At 40.4% G+C, this 16,517-nt stretch overlaps 1 protein-coding gene across 1 annotated transcript in view; it reads right to left on the bottom strand.

Annotated features, from left to right (window-relative positions):
• Positions 1-9,935: 9,935 nt before the first annotated feature.
• Positions 9,936-16,517, bottom strand: part of LOC122808461 — a 448,850-nt gene continuing 442,268 nt past the window's right edge. The window contains exons 3-4 of the mRNA XM_044079421.1: positions 10,064-10,947; positions 9,936-9,996 (exon numbers count right to left, since the gene is read on the bottom strand). Coding sequence (XP_043935356.1) covers positions 9,936-9,996; positions 10,064-10,947 — 945 coding nt within the window. The remainder of the gene's footprint in view (positions 9,997-10,063; positions 10,948-16,517) is intronic.

Here is a 16,517-nt window from a genome sequence, read left to right as displayed (position 1 = left end):
TATTATCGCTACTGCTTAACCATGTAGGTAACATCCTGCTTAAATCTGACACAGCCATTAGGGACTTGGGTATATATGTTGGTAACAGACTCTTCTTTGACAATCACGTCTGTGGTGGTTAGAAAACCCTTTTACATTGCACTTACTTTGCACAACTTATCCTTCAGAGTATCTCAAGGTCCAAATAATTTGTAGTCCCCACTTTATTCATCACTTATTATGTGAATCACTGATGCTAATATTTCCTATGGCATGTACCCTCAACTAAGCACCAAAAAATAACTTGAGACACCTCAGTGTTTCCTCACCAAAAAGATCTTAGGTCTCAACTGCCCAAGCTACTCTGATGGAAGTAAAAACCCTTTACTCGGTGTCATATAAACACAAGAGGGGTGATTCCTACTTAGTCTTCCATGCAATTAACAAACCAGATACATTTGAACTCCTTCACCTAAACAGAACTAATGGTAAAACAAACACTTGTTCACCTAAACATATGGTAACACATTAACAATAACAGATGGCATGACAGACAACTCACTTAATGTATCCTCCATTTCTGGAACAGGACGATCTTTCCTATCAAGCAGAGTACTTCAATAGCAACCTTTAAAACCAGTCTGGATGACCAGATGGATGACTGGAAAATGTCACCGTATATATGTGGAGAAAGTCTGCTTAATGGTGAACATGCTAGTTACTCACCAATATTGGGTGATGTAGTTGAGCTTCTTAATGGTTTCTTGGCTGCAAGTCTAGTGAGGGACAATAAACCTAATAGGCATCCAAGTTTAGCTTATACATACACAAAACAGACCATGTTACAATCAATATGCAGCACAGGTGGCTCAGTGGTTAAGATCTTTGCCTCAAGAATAAAGGCTTTAAATCTGACCTCTGGTCACTGAGTGTATGGAATTGTCATGTTCTATCCCTTGTCTATGTGTTTCAAATAGAGTCAACTGTGTTTCGATATTTGTTGTGTTCAATGTTAATTGCAGTTTCTTGTTTAAAGTTGTAGGACTTGGCAACTGCTGGTTTCATACTGATGTCATGCAGCTTTTATAAGAGGAGTGGATTATCAGTTTTGTAGTTCTGCATAGAAGAAATCATAATTTGGTACATTTATGGCTAAAGTACTTGTGTCACTAGAACAGTTTAACCTTACATATGCGTATACATGTATGTATGTATGTATATACGTATGTATGAATGTATATCTTCTCATTTTGTAACCCCCAGGATTTCAGCCAGTACTGCTGCAGTATGCATAAAACTGAAATAATATGGCACTGACAAATGTGCATCTTGCTCACAGGCTGTTATTAAACTGTACTTTAATACAACTGAAGTAATAACAAAATACATGAATAAGCAGGTATTCTAAGCATAATTACAGTACCATTGTTACTGCAAAAGAAAATAAAGAAGCACTTGACAATATATCAAACAAACTACAGAATAACATTCAGTATCATATGATTTTTGCAATGGCATTATTAGAATGGAAACATCTACTGTAGAAATCTATGTAGCATTATGGCAATGATCAGAGCTCAGAGATGACAATATTCACACGTAACTTACTAACATCAGTGGGTTAATTTAAAAGAAAAAAACAATCAAGGTGAACTTTGAACAAATGTTTATTTACTATGAAATTCAAACAGAAAATAACACAAATTATATATATATATATATATATATATATATATATATATATATATATATATATTAGATACAAATACTTCAAAGTGCCCATCTTAGTTATAGAAAGTGCTACAATATTTCAAAATATGTTTCTAAGTGAAGTTCAGACTTAAAGATTAATAAATATTAAAGTAATTTATTTTTTGGTAAAGCTTTACTGATATTCCAAATAAGCAGCTGAATTACTTAATGCATACAACAGATGGTAAAACTCCATTAGAAGTGCCACTTCTACTAAAAGGAATACAAAATACAGAAATGTATCTACAGAGTATTAACTACATATACCTACAGAACCCACCAAGCAAAGAAAGGATTCCTGTGTTTGATGTCCTTTATCCATTATGAACACACAAGACAGGAAGCACATAACTCAAAGCAAAAGCATCTCTGCCTTTCCTTTGTCCCGCTCACACATACTTCTTAAACATCTGTACTTCGCAACTTTAAAAGTGGCTGAAAAGTAGAAAAGAAACACGCCACTTCAGTAAGGAGAACTGCATAGGCTGACATCCACACACAAAAAAAAGGGAAGATAATGCACTGAATTATGTTTCTATTAAGGCCTTATCAATCTTGAAGCAGCAAGGTGGGAAATAGTTTTTGTTTGCTGCCTTTTTTCAATTATCTGTTAGCATTCAAAAAATGAAACATTTCTGCTGTCCTTTGCACTTACATGAATATAGGATGCCACTCGAGTGCAGAAGGGAACTATATCTGAACACTAGCAGCAACTTGGGTGTCAGAGATTACTACTGATGAAAAGACTGAATAAGCAGTGCACCACCCTCCTCAAGAAGGCAACACTAGACACTTCACCAGCACCCTTAATGAAGACAGGGAGAGAAATGGAAACAGGACAGGCCACAGTGAGGAAAGAAACACAAGCACCTGCTTTGTGCTCAGGACACAACGTGCCAGCAATCCTAGGACAGGAGGGGGGCACAGGGTAGGTTAAAAAACCCATCCCTCCTACAGTAAAAAAAACACAGGGGAACTGCCCACCCATCCTTTAAAAGGAGAAGTCTGTTAATGATGGGCAACAAACTGCAGACTGTGACTTAAAGGGGCCCCATTTTATTAGTTACTTTTTATACCACGATAATGCACATCTACACTACAAAAACTAACATAATTAGAAATCAAGCCATCAGGCTTTAATGTTTATATAACCTGACTCTACTTTTGCTAGTGGACTGCATGTAAAAATTATTATTCTGGAGTGGTAATAAAAGTACAGAGGTTACTGAAGGCTAGAGAACAGTTAAATCAGTCCATTATTAACACCAAGAGCAAAATCCAAATTTCAGAACATATCCACAAAGATCAAGTAAGTGATATGAAAGTGGACTATAGTCTGGAGGAAGGAGACATTAAAAATGCTGTTAGTGACTGAAAGATACTTTTAAGGAACCTAGATGTTAGTAAACACCTGGGTAATGCTCTAGTGTTTGTGAATAAGAGACAGCAATTTTAAAATTTAGCTAGAAAAAAGCACTATTATAGAAATAAAGTGGAAAGGAAAAAGGTTGACACATTTGCATGCGCCTTTTGCCATCGACTTTCATATAAGTTAAGTCTTTATTATGTTTCCCTAAGCTTCTTTTTTATTGCAACAGTGTATGTGTAGCACACGCAGCTCAATGTACAGTATGAGAGTCCTATACTGGTAGCACATCACGAAAGCCATCTCAACACATTTACAAGCAAGTGTACTCAATTCAAGAAAACAGCAAAGAGTGCATTGTATAAGAACTCTTAACTGTTCTAATTTCAGAAAGTTTACATTTCATGTGCTTGAAAAGGATGAGATAGATATTTGGTGTTGAGATGTTGGCACCCTTCTCTCTAAGAAAGTTGAACTGGCAGTTAGTGTTGCATGACATGTGCATCTCAAGTTTAAATGGGGCTGTTAGTATAAAACATGCTCTTAAATCAAGCCAGTTCAATTAAATTCAGTACTTTTACATTTCTATACTTGCTGTGTTTCTTTCATTTTATATTTTTGTTCAGAGATTACATTGGCATTTTAACCTGCTACCCAAAGAGCTCATTTAGTATTTCTGATTAGTTTGAAGAAATCCTTTAAAGTGTGTCAATGAAAGTGCTAACTCAGTAAAAGGTAGCTATTTTTAAATTCAGTCTACTGTACCAATTTTTCTTGGCTTCTTTTTGTTTTTGCTTTTGTTTTTTGGGTTTTTTTTTATGTTCAGCTTATCCAAGCCAAGCAACAGTTTCTTCTCTGGGTAATAAGAAATGCTGTGTAGTATCCTGCACAGTCAACTCTCTGTAATTTAGGAGGGGAGAAAGTTAAAGGAGCACTGCCTGACTATATACCACTACCCTTCTCAACTTGCAAAAGGGCTTCATCTTTTTGAGACTGATTTGGAAAAAGCAGGTTCCTGGGTAGCACTATTTAAACACAAGACAATGGCAATCAACCATTTCTTCTTTTGTAGATCTTTTAAAGGATTCTGAGAAGATTGCCAAACTAGTGCATCTCCCTAGGAAATTGAATGCAGAATGGTCATTCTCTGCTCCTACTTCAAAGGAAGGCAACCTTAACTATGCCAAACAATGCAAGCATATACCAAATGCTCCACTCCTAACCACAGCAATAAATTGGTTAAAACTGCAACAGTATACAAGAAAGCCCAGTGAGGAGCCACCATAAGGGCCCTTACCAGACACACATTTAACATGGACTTGGGGTGTTCTGCAAGCTCTCACAAAGCCTGAATTATCAGGAAGGAATAGAAATGGAACAGATGAGGCCAACAACTATGGGCCCCAAAACCCTAAGTGGCAGGGTAAATGCCTTCTTGTCCACCATTTCCAAACATTTGGACTCTTCATCCAGCAGCAAACTGATCATATAATAGGGCATGTGATGTACACTGGTCTTAGAATGTTCAGGAGGATGCAACTCCAGACCATCAGGGATTTACAAAAGGCATCTACTTATGTGAGATGACCACAATCTGGATGCTTCCAAGTCCCTAATATGTCACCCTTTCAGTCATATTTCAAATGGATGATCCAAGGGTCCTCATTCCTTCTCACATGCAGAGTCTGTTTGAGAAAAAGGCAAATGAACAATAAACTAGTCCATGTTGACTTTATGAGACAGAGTTCCTCCAAAGCTGGGCCATCAGGAGGATATCAGTTATGGGAAGAATTATCAATATCCTTCTCTGTCTCTAAAGCAGGCACATCAAAGCCATCAGACTCCTTCTGAGGTGCGCAGACCCTCTCTTACCTTATCTCTCCAGGAGACCTGGTGGCCTGCTCTTGTTCAGTTTATAATGTGGCAAGCAAATGTCAAATACCAGATTTCAGGCAATGAGCGATCAATACCCAAAGAATCATATCCCACATGGGTTGCTTGGTCTTGTGAAGTCCATACTGGATCCTGCTTTGACATCAGATTGCTTTCCCTTAGGATGCATTCCTTTTGAGTTCAACTACCACAAGACATCAAACAGCATCCTCATATCGGATGTCAGTCGGGGAGGGACCTTGCATGCACACCGAGTATGAGAACCAGTGATCACCTTGGCAATCACAATAAGCCTAACTCAGCTTGGAGGGAGGCAGGAGGGATGAAGACTTCCTAAGCATGAATTCAATGATGCAGACTTTGATGTGGGACTCAGGCCAACTGCCAAGGTGCTCAAGACATAGAAACAAAGAAGGAGCATGACAGCAACCCCGGACCGCCTCAAAAAGTGAGAAAATGGGAGATGCCTGTCTATAGCAACCTTCTATATAAAATCAGTCCACAAAGGGCATTTGGTTGAACCCTTACAAGATAAGAGAGCACACAGTGTATCTGCACAATGAAATGAAGGCTGCTTTTTCAGTTACTTTCACAGAAGAAGACTTTGGCTTCTTGATCCCTTACCTCCGCCTAACAATTCAGCTCCTACCAGTGACTGCACAGACTCTCCTGATGATTCCTTTACTGGGCATCTTCCATCACTACCGTCATCGAAGGACATCAAATAGGATTTAAATATGCCAGTGTTGTGTGTGTAAAGGGAAGGTAGAGGAAAAAAAAAAAAAAAAAAGAAATGCATCGTATGCCCCCTGAAAATGGAAAAAATGTGTAGGAATGCAGAACAGCATGTGGACTGGGAAATATGTGTGATAAGGTAGCTTACATCAGTGGCAAGTGACACAAAAGTAGAGATGGAAGGATGTGCTGAAAAAGAAAAGTCTCTTTAAATTAAAATAAGGAATGGGTTGAAAGGATAATACAGCTAGTACAATTTTATACAAAATTGTGTGCCCAATTTAGCTGATCCCTACAAAGCTGAACAGAAAAAGACCAGATGTCAAATTAAACTTTACTAACAAACCTCAAAAAGACAACCATGAACTTATGTGTAACATCATAAACCACTATTCCTTCAAAAATGGAAAGTAAAGTGTGTAATGCATTTCACGGTTGTTAGTGTAGCATATGGACAATATTATCATACTTAAAGATACTTTTGGTGTGCTTGTACAAATGTATTTCAGAATGTAGTGTAGAAGTGTGTTTGGGCTCATTAGAGTAAAATGAGTAAATTTAATATTCAAGTTCTGAAAAAAAGTTAAAAAAAACACGAACAATGTAAAAGGCATAATGAGAAACAAGGAAAGGCATACAGTGATATAGGCTTTGAGTGAGTCCTGAATCTAAAGGGCACATTAAAAAGAGAAGATGGTTTATGAGAATGATAAATGAAGAAAAAAAATGTATATGAAGATACAAAGCAAGGAACAGGACAAAGAAAACTCCTATGGGGAGGCAAGAAAATTCTTCTGACACAATGGGTGTCAAAGAAGGAATTGGCCTAAAAAGAGTTAGAACAAAGAGGTTGTGGGGTACCAAAAATACTAGACAACAGCAAGAGCCCATGGTGTAGAGGGCTAAAGCCTTGACTATGGCCCAGGCAACCAGTGATCAATTAACAGCTTGGGTACCTGATGGAGCTGGCAGGTAAGAAACAGAGCAAACAGCCACTATCTCCAATCCTGTGGTAGAAGACGGAGGTGGTTCTAGCTCACCATTTGGGTGATAGCTAGTAGGAACACTAAGTCTTGCATTCATGGAGTACAAGCCAGTGATTACTGCCCATAGTCATTAGCACAATAATTAATATCTTGCAGCAGGCACCAGGAGCAGAGTTCAAAAAAACTTCTGCAAGGGAGAGGGTGTTCAACCTTGAGAGTCACAGGCTATCCCACTAGACCTGGAAGCCTGCCCAGTCCCTACCACCTGACTCTTACTATAAGGGGGAATGAATGGGCTAATGAGGCACTACCCCAGCAGGAACAAATGGATTGTAAGACTTTCACCTACCACATGGATGCATGGCTCATGTCTTCAACAGAATGAATGAGCCACTTGGGTAAATGCAGTGGAGCCATCAGGCAAGTCTGGTAGAAGACAAAATAAAAATATTGCACATCAGATAGAAATACTGAGTGGTCTTTGGTTTGCATGTTGCAGAGGAACAAAAGAGCAGGGTGCTAGCATGGGAAGTTAGGAGGTACAATGGGGATAAAAAGGAAAGACAAAACAGTGATCACGGAGAAAGTAAAGAAGTTCTTAAGAGACTTGGGGAGATAAGATGCAGGGTTCAGACAAGCTGCTTTCGTAGGTACCAAAACAGTACATAATGAATTTGATGTTCAGCTGTAAACTTCATCTTAAAAACTGGAGTAGTGCTGAAAGAATAAGAGATGATAATGCAATTCCCTTGCATAAAAGCTAGTCTAAGCAATCACAGGCCTTGTCAAGTCTCAATCCTATTTTGTGGAAGACTAAAACATGACATGGCATAAGATGTAGTTCTGAGACAACATATTTCTTGCAGCAGAACAGTAGCATGGCTCTTTGCAGTAGAGGTCTTGTTGAAGTCTTGCTGAATGATTCAATACTGGAACAGCACTGAGGAAGACAGATAGAGCCCAGTGGATACAGTATATCTGAGCTTCATGAAGGCCTTTGACATCATGTTTCATATGCCTTTGGCAGAGAAATTAAATTGCAGGACTTGAACTCTAAAATGATCAGATGACTAGGAAACCTGACTGGGGAAAAGAGAGGAAGTTATGAGGCAAGTGCACAAAGCAATACTAGTAAATAGTGGTCTGCCATAAAGCTGAGTGCTATGATCACTTCAGATCAGTTTACTAGCAACAATTATCAAGCTGGAGATATAAACAGTAAGGTCAATCAGACTAGTTATTTTCTACGACTGGTGCAATCATAATGGATACAGCACCATTCTTCAGAGTGATCTGGTGCAACATGCAGGGTGGGCAAGTAAGTGACAGCCAGGTACATGATTATGCATCTTGGTAAGAAAATCCCTAAAAACATACATATTAGGAGGGCCGGTCTAAAACAAGATGGAAAAGTGAAAGAATATGTGAATTATGGTTAACCCAAAGTTGAATCCAACAATACATTGTGAAAGGGCAGTTGCAAAAGCTGACAGAATGTTAGGTTACAAACTAGAAAACTAGACCCAAAAGATGTGGAGTACAACCACTAGCTGTAGAGGGCACTGATAAGGCATCATCTAGAGAGTTTTGCAAGCCACAGAAAGAAAGTAAGACTGCTAATACAAGGTGTACGATGGAGTTCGCAAAATTGTTATGGTAATGGAGAGGCTAGAGTATGAAGAAGATTCAAGAAGTCTAGCATGCATCCAGTGGAATAAAATAAGAAAGAAGGATGCAATATTGCTACACTGCACTATTTGTGGGATGAGCAAAAATGAAAAGGAAAACCAGGGAAGTTGAAAGGAACAGGAGCAGAAGATGGAAGGGAAAATTTCTTAAAACTTTCTTAAGGGAACACATCATCACAGAAAAGGCACTCAGGCCATGGAACAAAATGACAACATGCAGCACACAGCACAGATTAAAAAAGTAGTGCATGAAAAATAAGAAGGGATTAGGGACAAAGTAACAGCGGCCACAGTACTTCAGAGATTCTACACACCATGGGTTTTCTTCAGTCATCTTATTCATACAGTACGTATATGAGCCAATTAACAAGCAACTGACCAGTATTAAACAAGTTAGTACTGGGCTTACAGACTAGAGGGTTTGAGGTTTACAGAAGACTCAGCTCACCAATCCTCACTTTCAGGCTGCACCATCACAAAATGCAGAGTTTGAACAGGAGCCAGTAATCTGTGTACAAGCCAATGAGCCAAAGAATAGTTCAAACAACATTGTACTAACATTATCAAAATGTGAAAGACCTGCACACTTAAATTATTAAGGGCAGAACTGTCCTGTGTAAATCACCCATTCAGTTAGTGGTAAAATATATACCTTCAGGCAAATGCTTTGATGAATCATCTGGGGTACACTGAAGTTCCAGCTTTGGAAATATAACTGCAAAATCACAATTCTGAAACTTAAAACTTCCAGTACTGCAGCCTATTTAACTTACATAAAGCACGATGCTAACAGAAAGTTCAAATTTGCTTGTATTATGTCTCACAACCCCCCCCCACGCGCGCACACACACACACACACACACACACACACACACACACACACACACACACACACACACACACACACACTAATATTCAGTGAGGTCTCCCCAGCCCCTCCTGGTTACTGGCAAGGCAGCATTTGTAGTTATTATACCAATGGTCTTTCATTGCTACCAGTTTCTGCACACAGCCCTAATTCCCATAAAATGGTTTTGAACAGTGGTACTTTGACAAGCCACAAAATAAAGACATATCTCATTCTTATTAACAAATATATTTACTAAAACAATTTCATTCTGGGTAATACCCAGACTTCAGGGCTCGATTTCTCCAACAGCTGTTTGCAATGAACACTATGCAGGTTTAGGATTGGGGAGTCATTTAATTCCACCAATGAAGATGGAGGAAAAACACCAATAGGCAACTGTGAAGCTCTATCATGATGGCCCTCATTTAGATGTGAAGGAAGTGGCACACTGCACCACATTTGAGGGCAGTTAAAGTTTGGATTACCATCATTCTCATCCTGGTGAGTTCTGGACATTGATTTTCTTAACATATTTATTTGGCTGGGCAACTTGTGCATATCTACATTCTTTGAGACATTCTTACTTCCTCTTATCTGATGCTGGATGAAAAATTTAGGGTTAGACTGCAGATGGTTTTGATAACCCACTTTAATGCCAGGAACCATTTCAGGCCTATCCATATATCTTAGTAATCCTCTTCTCTGATGATGGCGTTCTCCATGACACAAATGCTCCCCTTCCCTTTTCTGTGCAAGAAATGGAGAAGAACATTCCTGAAAATGTCCTGTCACCATTGGAGTGGAGGTGTAATACTCTATAAAGTCCATAGAATAGTGACTACTGCTAGGCTGCTTGTAATGTGGTAGATATTCTCGAACTGGAATATCATGTGAGACTCTCATTGTGTGGTCTAGTCCTGAATATTCTGACAGAGTAGTCATTGTACCTTCTGATCTCTCAAAATGCATGTTTGACTTTAATTCTGTCTCTGAAACCAGAAATGGCTTTTTGGCTTCCACATTTTCCTTGCTGGCCTTGAAGACTGACGCTGGCTGATCAGTTTTAGCTAGTTCATGCTCATAGCAACTGTAAATGAAATTCTTTTTCTTGCATTCAGGCACAATTTGTTCCCACTTCAGCAACTTCATAGCATTTATGGAGTGATGGCGAAAAGGGAGGAATTCTGAATTGGGAGAAACATCCTGTGTTTGAGAAAGATCATTGCTAAATTGGCGAGAACTGCTCAAAGAGCTTGGATGGCAGTATGCTAGTGCGCTGTCACCTGAAGTGAAAATGTGTGGCCCTGGCCTGGATAGTACAGAAGCTGAATCTGCCTGCAGAAATATACCTTTACTTTGCTCCTGTGTGCTACAGAAATCCTGTATCATATTTGGTGTGCATTTATGTGGTGAGCAATCTTCATAGATTTTTCTAAACAATTGTGATGTACTTGGTAGGGAAACAAAAGGATCATTGTGGTCATAATCCTCCAATAATATTTCCTCAGGTGTTTTATGGACATTTTCTTTGAATAAAGTAGATTTCTGAAAGGCTGTATTCTGCCAGTAATGGCAGTGCTGGTCTGACTGCTGAGTAAAAGGCAATACTGAACAGTTCACACTATGGTCTTCACAAAAGTCAGGTTCAGCTCTGAAGAAGAAATCACTCAGTGGCTTATTAGCTTGATCCTCATTAACCTATGCAACAAAAAAAAAAACATAATAGACAGAATAAACATTAAAAATCACTGTTCATTTCAATTTCTTTATTAAGATGCTACCACAAGCAATACATTTTCCTGCTACCTAAAACGTGTAACTTAGTACTGATTGATAACTCTCAATTTTCAAATGTAACATTCATACTTGGAAAGACAATGTGAAATATACAGAAAAGTATAAGTTAAACTTCACAAAAAAGTATAGTTAGATGTGTTTTATTTTTATCATCTCAGTGCCTGGAAATTCCCACCACCACCACCCTCCAAATCCTGCCACGGACACAAATGCACACAGATTTGTGTTAGGATTCCTAATCCACAGACTTTTCAGTTAGTGACCTTCTATTTGTTAGCAATATAATCATTCTTATCATAGCATCACAGGAGGTTACTAGACTAATGGCCCTGGTGCCCTTACAAGCCTAGCCAAGAGTTTATCCCCAAAAAAGAAACCTCAATCAGCACCTATCGCCCCTGTCAGTGAGGAACACAGGTGGAATTCCTGGGACAAATTTGTGGTTTCCTATCCACTCATCAAGGTTGCACTTGAAGCGAGGTACTCTGACATGTATGGGAAGTCTATTCCAGAGATGGGGCAGCCTCTGGGAGACAAACCTGTCTCTCCAACAGGTGTTGTTAATCTTGCATATTAGATTTAGGCTTTTTGAGCAGGTAATGGAGTTAGACTTCCGGATACGGAGCATCTCTAGAAGGGCAGGGTCTGATATTGCCTTGTAGGCAAGACACAGATCATCTCTGAGCAATCTATACTATACAGAGTAGAGTGATAGTAATTTGAGCCTGTCCATATAGGACAGGTGTTGGAGGCTATGGATTTTCTTTGTGAGGTATTTCTGTGGCCTTTTCAGTTGGTGCAGGTGTTGGGAGAGGTACATACCAAATAGGGCGTTATACTCAATTACTGGCATAATGAGGGAGGAGTACAGAGAGGTAATAACCTCTTTTTTCTGGATGCAATCCCTTTACTTATGAGGTGAACCAAGTAAAAGGCTTTTCTGACCACTGCCGCTACATGATGGTCGAATGTGAGATTGTTGTCAACTTGAATACCCGGGTCTCTCACCACAGGTTGTGTACTTAGGGGGTTGCCGTTGTGTTAATCAGTAGAGGCTGTGTTTCTGCTGAATGGTATGATAATACATTTTTTTTGCTTTCAACCTAAGGCCACGACTTTCGCACAAGTCATTTGTTGCTGTGATACCCTCCTGTAGTATGTTTACATCATTTGGGGAGTCAATGACAGCACCCAACTTACAGTCATCCGCAAACTTGGTCAGCCACAGGCACTTTGCCTGGACCTCTGAGAAGTAGATGCCAAACAGTAGGGGTCCCAGGACAGATCCCTGGGGAACATCACTACTGACTGGTCTGCTGTTGGAGGTGGAGGTGACTATTTTGACCTTGTGGGTCCTATCAATGAGCCAGTTGGCAACCCACCTGATGAGATAGGGATTTATGTCAAGCTGTGTTAGCTTTTCGATGATGCCGGAGTGACCGATTGTGTCAAAGGCCTTGGCCAAATCAAGATAAGCTGTATGTACTGACTTTCCCATCATCCAGGGCCTTGGTGACAGTCTCAAAGAAGTCAACCAGGTAGAACGGGCAAGCTCAGCCCTTGATAAATATGAACTGGGTGGGGTCAAATGCTTGGAGATTGCCTATGTCCTTGTTTATAAGATTCATAGAAATACACCACATGGCTTTACAGATCAGACTTGTCAAGTTAACGGGGCAATAGTTTCCTGGGTCAGTAGTGGCACTACCTTTGTGCAAGGGGATGACAATGGCAGTTTTCCACTCTGTTGGAATGAAGCCTGTACTTGGGCTGTGGGTGAATAGGGTGCCCAATGGTGAAGGTAGTTCTTGCTGGAGATGGTGCAGAATACAGCCTGGGACACTATCAGTTCCCATGGAAATGTGTTCTTTATCTTGGATAGGGCCTTTAACACTTGATCTATGGAGATGTGAAGTGCGGGACAAGTATCACGGATGTCTAATGGGCCTTTGGGAGGCTAGGGGGGGTGAAGTTTGCACTGAACCTATCAGCTAGCAGGTTGGCTAAGTCAACAGGATCAGTGTAAGTGGTACCGTTAAGTGCTAATTTGGAACAAACCTAGGCTTTGCCATGGAGGTTCTTGACATAAATGTAGAACGCTTTGTGGTTTTCTTTTGTTTTGGAGGCTAGTTTCAATTCATAATATGGTTTCAAGGTTTTCACTAGTGATCTAATTTGCTTTTTGAGGCTGAGAAGGGATTTTTTTCCAATTTGGAATTTGTTCCTTTTTACCCTTGGACAACAGTTTCTTCCTTTTGTTGTAAGGCCTGTTGATAGAGGATGTCCATCAGACAGGCTTGTGCTTCCCTGAGGAGCAGGTTTTAGTTCTGCTGGGTATGGCTGAGTCCATGCAGTTGTACAGGTGCTTGTATACTGCATTGGTGTACTGTTCAGCATAGTTGTCTGCATCTTGTGAGGGGGTAGTGGTGTGAAGCTACTGATACATTCCCTTAGGAGGCTGTAGTCAGCTGTTGAAAAGTATTTTAGCCTGGTTACAGCTGGTTGGGGGGGGGGGTTGGATGGGATAGAGACTTTGAATGAGACAGACCGATGATCTGATCTCACCAGGGAAGAACATACTATGGAAGTGATGCAGCGTTCACCCATGTTGGTGAGAACCAAGTCCAGAATGTTATCTCCCCTTGTGGGGGATGAGATGAGCTGGTCTAGTTTGTTAGAACTGATGATGTCAAAAAATCATTGGGCGAGTGCATTAGTGCAGGTATAGTTCATCCAGTCTATGGTGGGGTAGTTGAAGACACCAAGGAACAGGGTGTTAGGGGGTAGGAGGAGTGGGTGTCCTGAGTCATGGAGGGGGATCTATAGCTGGCTATAACTTGGATGGGTGTCAGTTGCACATGGAGTAATTCCAGTGAATCATGCTGGCACACCAGTCTAGAGGTGTGCCTGTCCTTAATGAAGATAGAGACTCCACTACCCTTAGTCTTTCTAACCTCACTTTGGGGTCGGAAAGTGTGGAATGAGGTATAGCCTGGTATGGCAGGGGTGCTCTCCGCAGCCCTGAACCAGGTTTTTGTGACTGCATAGACATCTGCATCTTCCAGTGTGAGGAGGGCCTCCAGTGACTGCATTTTCAGGTTAAGGCTCCTGGCGTTAAGCAGCATGACCTTCAATTTACTTTTTGACAGATTTTTGTGTGTTAGAAGATTTGCCTTTGGGACATAGCTTAAAAAAGGTACAATGGAGGAAGCAAGAGCCTTTGCCAGGATCCAGGATCTCAGCGGTGACAGGTGGAGGCTATCTCTGGCAAAGCATTGAGGCCTGTCAACCATGTCATCCCAGGCAGATACTGGATCCCCTTGGAAAGACACCAGAAACTAAGCCAATTGCTGAAGTCAATTATTTTTTGTTGGTATTGTGGCATCATTATTAGTGAAGGTAGGATGCTGCTTAGGGCTGGGGTAGGGTTATAGCTGCCTGGGACACATGCTCTGAGAGCTCAATCATGTCTCTCTTCATATAGTCCACGTAGGTATGTCTCACGTCATTCACACCAACATGGATAATGACAGAGTCATACTTGTACCTGCTGTGGAGAGACTTAAGTGCGTGTGTGATGTGGTGGATTCTGGCACCTGACAGACAATTGACCTTCTCCTTGTCTAGCCTGGTGAAGGGAACATCAGTGTGTCTCACAATTGCTCTCCAATTAGTGACTTTACCATGGATGTGCATCTCATTCAAACTCCTCATTTCTACCACTTCACCAACTAGTTCAGTTTGATCAGAACATATAATCTTTAAAAAAACAGAGGATGCATCCAGCCAATTGCACTGTGCAAGGAGTAAAGATTGTTGGACAACTGGCTGGGACAAAGACTGCACAATCTATGCCTATCCTCAACCAAGGAAAGGAGTGAGAACAGCTACTGGTACCTAGGCAGTAACAGGTGACTTGTCAATGAACAGCTGTTTCGGTAGGAAGTCTGGGTGATACTGCTGTACAATCACTTGCACGTGTGAATGAATATACAACATATAACTGTGTCCTAGAAGGAGAGACAGTCAAAAAAGGATCCTTTTGCAAGCTGAACACTGTTTCCACTGCTGCTGCATTCACAGTCCCTCACTGGTATGACTGGTCACCTGACAGACACTTATTGTTCCCCTACGGAAACAAACCCACTCACAAGGTTCTACTGTAGACAGTGTACTACAAAGCTGTAATGCAAAAGTGATGCTAAGAGCTTGACAAGTCCATGGATTTAATGAGGCCATTACATTCACTGAGAATCTCCAATCTCACAAAGTCTGACTGTCTAAACAATAAATCTTTATTCCAGATATTGTTTAGACAGTCAAGGATGAAAATGTTAGCTTCTAAACGGGTGAAAAAAAGCTCAGTAGAAGCATTTCTAATTTAAATTACAAATAACACCACCTCAAAACAGTACTGCTTTTGAAGGGGAGAAGTCAGAATCTCCCTGCAATCTCCTGTTTAATTATTCTAATGCTGAGGTTGCACCCCTGTGGGAGAAAAGGAGATGTCACTTTTCCTAGACTTTTGAAACTGAAACTAGAATAAAAAGATAGTCTCTGCCACTAGTTATATTAAATGCAGTTCTATACTTATCTCACTGACTACAAACTTTAATGGTCTGCAGATTGCTACCTCCTAATATAAACTTTACCACATTTCTACTACTTCAAAATATGTTGAAAGTAGCTCTCTGGCTTTCCTCCTTATGTGGCCTCCTCTCCAAGTCATGCACTCTTATTTTACATTCAACTATATTTTGTCCCAGCTTAGCAATTCCTCTGACTTACACAAACATGTCAGTCATTCATACCCACTTCACTCTTTGTAAGATTGAAGACCATTAAATGTTTCAGTCGAGGTTATGTTCTATATATATTCAACATACTGCACTTTCCACTAGTTAGTACTGCAAAATTTTGCATGTAGGCATCATATATCCACAGGAATATCACTCCAAGTTTAATTCATCAGACTCTACAGCATATACACTACCATAACATTGGCATAGCGATGTAGAGGATAGTGCTGTTGCCTCACAGCAAGAGGTTCTCCAGTTCAATTCTCAGCTGGGGTGCCATCTGTGTGGAGTCTGCATTTCCCCCTGTGTTCACATGGGTTTTCTCTGGGTGCTCTGATTTCTTTCCATATTCCAAAGATATGCAGGTGGACTGAAGACTCTAAACTGGCCATAAGTGTGAGCATGAATGTGTGCTATGCAAGAAAAACTGCAGCAGGACTGGCCACCCAGCAGTGTGAACCTTGGCTCTAGATGATTGTTGCTGCTGAAGTGACACCCAAAACCCATGTGGAAAAATGGGAAAAGGGGGGTTATGGATGACTGGCTAGATAGATGAAACCCTATGATACATCATCATGCTCCTTATTATGACAGCATCTGCAGTGTCACAATCACTACAGTACAATCTGAAGTATATAAAAAAAACTCCATAGCACAGACAGATGGAGACCA

This window comes from Protopterus annectens, chromosome 8.part0, assembly GCF_019279795.1.
Source record: "Protopterus annectens isolate FY-2018-M chromosome 8.part0, PAN1.0, whole genome shotgun sequence".
Taxonomy (NCBI): Eukaryota; Metazoa; Chordata; order Ceratodontiformes; family Protopteridae; genus Protopterus; species Protopterus annectens.
This window is presented reverse-complemented; position numbering and strand designations above follow the sequence as displayed.